This window comes from Sparus aurata, chromosome 20, assembly GCF_900880675.1.
Source record: "Sparus aurata chromosome 20, fSpaAur1.1, whole genome shotgun sequence".
NCBI classification, from domain to species: domain Eukaryota; kingdom Metazoa; phylum Chordata; class Actinopteri; order Spariformes; family Sparidae; genus Sparus; species Sparus aurata.
In genome coordinates this window covers 27,822,196-27,826,428 of record NC_044206.1, presented here as the reverse complement: position 1 = coordinate 27,826,428, position 4,233 = coordinate 27,822,196, and the positions used below count along the sequence as shown (strand labels likewise).

The following is a 4,233-nucleotide window of genomic DNA, read 5'->3' as shown; positions in this document are numbered from 1 at the left end:
GCGGCTGGGGACGTCACACAGTTATGGACCGTCATCAGTTTAACCGCCAATCTGAATGTTAATGAGATGCGATAATAACCGTTTCACCATGGCAACAGCGACGACAGGCTGGTTACCAACGTTTTACAACCTTAAATTAGCAGCTTACAAGCTAATGTAATCAGCTAGCTAACCAACTAATACAGTCATGTGAGGAGCTAGCTGCCAAGTATGAACAAGATATGATAATTTTAACAACAATAATAATAATGATATAACAAAACAAAGATAACAAGATAATTTACAAGCTAGCTTATCCACTCATCAGGAAGCAAGTGTTACCAGAAAGCTAATAATTAAGAGGGTAATGTGATACGCTAGTAACAAGCTAATGCAATCAGCCAGCTAACCAACTAACACCGAGTAGGAGCTAGCTACCAACGGCTAACAAGATATTTAAACAACAACAACAACAACAACAACAACAAGCTAATTAAACAAACTAGCCAATCAAATATGTGATTACCAAGCCAATGTTACTAGAAGGCTAACTTAATAATTAAAATGGTACAATTACAATTTAGCTAAGTTATAAGCTAGTGTAACCAACAACTAACAAGCTACATTACTGCCATGACAGGAACTAATGAACACCAGTCTAACTGGCTAACAAGTCTGAACTACCAAACTAATTTTCTCAGCCAGCTTCCAACTAACTAGTGAACAAACAAACCAAAGTTACTAAGTAATGATCAATAAGTTACAAACTGTAGTTACCAAGCTAATATTATCAGCTAGCCACTAACATACAAGCAAATGTGTTACTTACTGGTGAAACAACTAACAAACAAGTTCATGTACCAAGCTGAATACTAACTACATAAGCTAAAGAGACCAACTAGGGCCAAACTTATGGCATCAGCTAGTGACTAACTAACAAACCAGCCTGTGCTACCAATTAGCAGGTTAGCTCCTGTTGATTTAAAGGATCAACCAGGAGTGAAAGTGACAGCAAACAGCTGCAAGCATGAAGATACTGAAGGAGGTTTAACACTCATCTGTCCTCATCACACTGACCGTCTGCAACACATCTGCCGTCACTGGTTTCAGTTTGGCTGCTGTATTTATGTGTTTAGACTGACAGCTCACCTGTTCTCACCTGGTCCTGGTCTCACACAGATATGGCTGAAGATGTCTGTGGATTCTGATAACTCCTTTGTTTTGCTGTCATCGCGAGACTCCAGGACGTCCTGCATCTTCCAGACTGCAGACGAGAGGGATGACATCCCAGGAGTGGGAGAGGAGAGGTAACTGTGTTTCTGTCCATGTTGTGTGCGTCCGTCGGGTCGTGTTCTGGTGCTGGAGGACTTGATGAGAGACGACTGTGATCTCCTCCCTCAGTGTTCTGGAGATGCTGAGCTACTCCAAGTTCTCCGACCTGGAGACATGGCTGTGTATGCCGTCCTCGCTGCTGCTGCCCAGGTCTCTGGACTCCACCCGCACCTCCTCTGCCTCCTCCTCTTCCTCACATGGGTCCAACCACTCCTCCCCGCCAATCTCCTCCTCCTCGTCACCGGCCTCCAACTCCCGTCGCTCCACCTGCAGCGAGCCAGGAGAGACCGGCTCACCACTCAGGTAACGCCAAGGTCAAAGGTCACCTGAAGGTGTTGAAGACAGCACCAGAAAGTTTGACTAGTTTTATTTAGTGTTTGTAGTTGGAGCAGCTGTTAATCTTTTCTAAATCTCTGCACAGATGAATCGTACATGTGGATAATCTTTGTGTTGCACACAGTTGTTCATGAGATGTGAAGTAAAGAATGAAGAGAGTGTTTTGAGGCTGGGATTGACGATCATATTGACCTCTGAGACTATTGATAACAGCCTGTGGGACAGAAGTGTCTGTTGTGATGATCCACTCCCTAACTCCCTAAATATGTGAATTTTACCTCCTCCTCCTCCTCCTCCTCCCCCTCTTCCTCCACCTCCTCCTCCTCCTCCCCCTCTTCCTCCTCCTCCTCCTCAGTGGTTATAGCTCATGCAGTATTAGTCTGGCACCATGGTGATGGCAGTAATGTTGGAGAAGATAAGCTGAGAGTCCATAGGGAGCCCGAGAGGAAACACTGGTGTTTATAGATGAGGAGGAAACACAGGCTAACAAAAGGAACTGTTGTCATCATGACTGAGTCGTACAGCTTCAGGTTGAAGCACACAGAACCTGTAGAACCAGATTAGTTTGGAGTGTCGGGTCAGTTTGTCGGCTTTGACTGGATTTCTGTCCTTTCTGTCAGACAGACAGGTTCTGTTAATAACAACTCTAGATATGTACAGCTGATCCTCGACCGTCCGTCATCAGAGTGTGGACGGACCGTCAGACTGTGTGAGACACTGTGTTTATGATATTTGTATGTTTGTGAACTGAGACATTATTATTTGAATTGGCTGCTTTGCTGCGATGTCAGTCTGTCTCAACATGTCGCACCAATAACACTGACAAATGACCCAGTTTTTGGTTTTCCTATTGCAAGTAAATGCAGCATTACCCCCCCCCCCCCCTCCCCCCGAGTCAGGTGAAGTTTCATCTGACACAAAGACCTCCAGACTGATTAGGATAAACTGTGAGATCTGAAGCACACACACACACACACACAGGTAAGCTAACACCCCGTGAACACTTGAGGACCGTTTCCTTCAGTGGACCTCGTCTTCACAGACGTGTGACTCTGAAAACCTTTTGACCAGCTTTTTAAACTCAGGTGCCACTTTCACAGAGAACACTCATCTAAAAGCGCTCGTGCGGCGCCTCGTGTCGGAGGCGTCGAGGGGTCGTCGGGGTCTTGCGTGCGATGCTTTGTAACACTGACGTGAAGCGCGTTGATCTTAGATGTTGAGTTGGGCTCAGCTGCTGGACTTTGTCTTGCGGAGGAAAAACAAGGGAAGCCGTCGAGCGAGAGGATCATGGCGGAGCCGCAGCTACGCGGTCTCAGAGGCCAGGTAACAAACACACTGTATGGGCAGTGGCGGCCATTTTGGACGTCCTTCCTGTAGCAGAGTCGGGTTCACTGTTGAATTAATCAGAATTCTCACAACGTGAAGCTAAAGGAGAAGCTGCATCAGCAGGTGGAGTTTGTGGGTGTGGATGTTTGAGTTTGAAGACATGACAGTAGGCTGCAGGAGGTCAGCAGGTGAACATGGCGGCTGTGATGTCACCGGCTCTTCTGTTTTTTAATCCCTGCAGGTCATCAGAGTCCACCTTCCTCAGCCCCGCACTGGAGAAGGAGATGCCGTTTCTAACCACATCCCTCCTCCCCATCCTCTCCTCCACCCCAACTGCTGCTGCTGTGCTAAGTGCGGGGGAATCAGCCGGAGACTCCGCCCCCTCCAGCGGCGTCAGCATCAGGAAGAGGCGGCGGCTCGCTGCCAGTCCTGGAGGCCTCCACTGGAACTCTGCAGGTGAGACCATGTTACCTGACACCTGACAGCCAATCACAAGCACTCTGATACACCCAACATCCGCCTGAATGTTGTACTAGGGTGGACAAAATTTTAGAAACACCTGTGACGATGTAGTCAAACTGTACGTGTGTGTGTGTGTGTGTGTGTATGTGTGTGTATGTGTGTGTGTGTGTGTGTGTGTTGTGTACGTGCCGTTGTGTCAGGATGGTTCATCGCAGCGTGTCGACGGGTGGTCTTGTTTATACTGTCCAGGGGCTTCACTTCCTGTGTTAGAGCGGCCGTCCTTTAGCTCCACCCTTCTGGAGAATGATAACGAGCTTCCTGTTGGACAGATTACAGCCCGGCTCCTCGTCTTCACTCCGTCTTTGTTGTTGAGTTTGAAATAGTCGGCAGCTTCTCAAACAGAAAGAAATAATGATCTTACTGTGTTTTTATGATTAAATGAGCTTTACTGTGGTCTTTGTGTGTGTCTGTCTGTGAGGTGATGCAGGAGGCTCACTGAACCTCCATCACACTCCACTTTATCCTCTTTGTTTGACCTCCTCTCACTTCTCTCGTCAGTGTTTGTTCTCTTCGGCCTCGAGGCGTTTTAAACCCTCTCGGGGAATCTGCTTCCTCTCAGCAGCTCTGCAGTAGTTCCAGACTGCTGTCACTTTATATATTGTGTTAGAAGATTCAGTTCCATCCTCGTAAAGATTAATGATTTGATTCAGGGACATTTTGTCATCTCGTTTCTGAAGATCTCGTTTCTGAAGATGATGAAAATATCAAAACTCTGCAGCTTGTGATTTTGTTGTCATA

At 46.8% G+C, this 4,233-nt stretch overlaps 2 protein-coding genes across 3 annotated transcripts in view; one reads left to right on the top strand and one right to left on the bottom strand.

Moving 5' to 3' along the window:
• LOC115571558 (TATA-box-binding protein-like) overlaps nucleotides 1-614 on the bottom strand; it is a 4,592-nt gene extending 3,978 nt beyond the window's left edge. The window contains exon 1 of the mRNA XM_030401004.1: nucleotides 609-614. Within this exon, the coding sequence (XP_030256864.1) occupies nucleotides 609-614 (6 nt within the window). The remainder of the gene's footprint in view (nucleotides 1-608) is intronic.
• The window catches only part of ankfn1a (ankyrin repeat and fibronectin type III domain containing 1a), a 69,839-nt gene continuing 65,626 nt past the window's right edge, over nucleotides 21-4,233 (top strand). For both annotated transcript variants that reach the window (XM_030400960.1, XM_030400959.1), the window contains exons 1-4: nucleotides 21-1,024; nucleotides 1,159-1,286; nucleotides 1,381-1,614; nucleotides 3,215-3,429. In XM_030400960.1, the coding sequence (XP_030256820.1) occupies nucleotides 1,007-1,024; nucleotides 1,159-1,286; nucleotides 1,381-1,614; nucleotides 3,215-3,429 (595 nt within the window). In that variant the 5' untranslated portion in view covers nucleotides 21-1,006. The remainder of the gene's footprint in view (nucleotides 1,025-1,158; nucleotides 1,287-1,380; nucleotides 1,615-3,214; nucleotides 3,430-4,233) is intronic.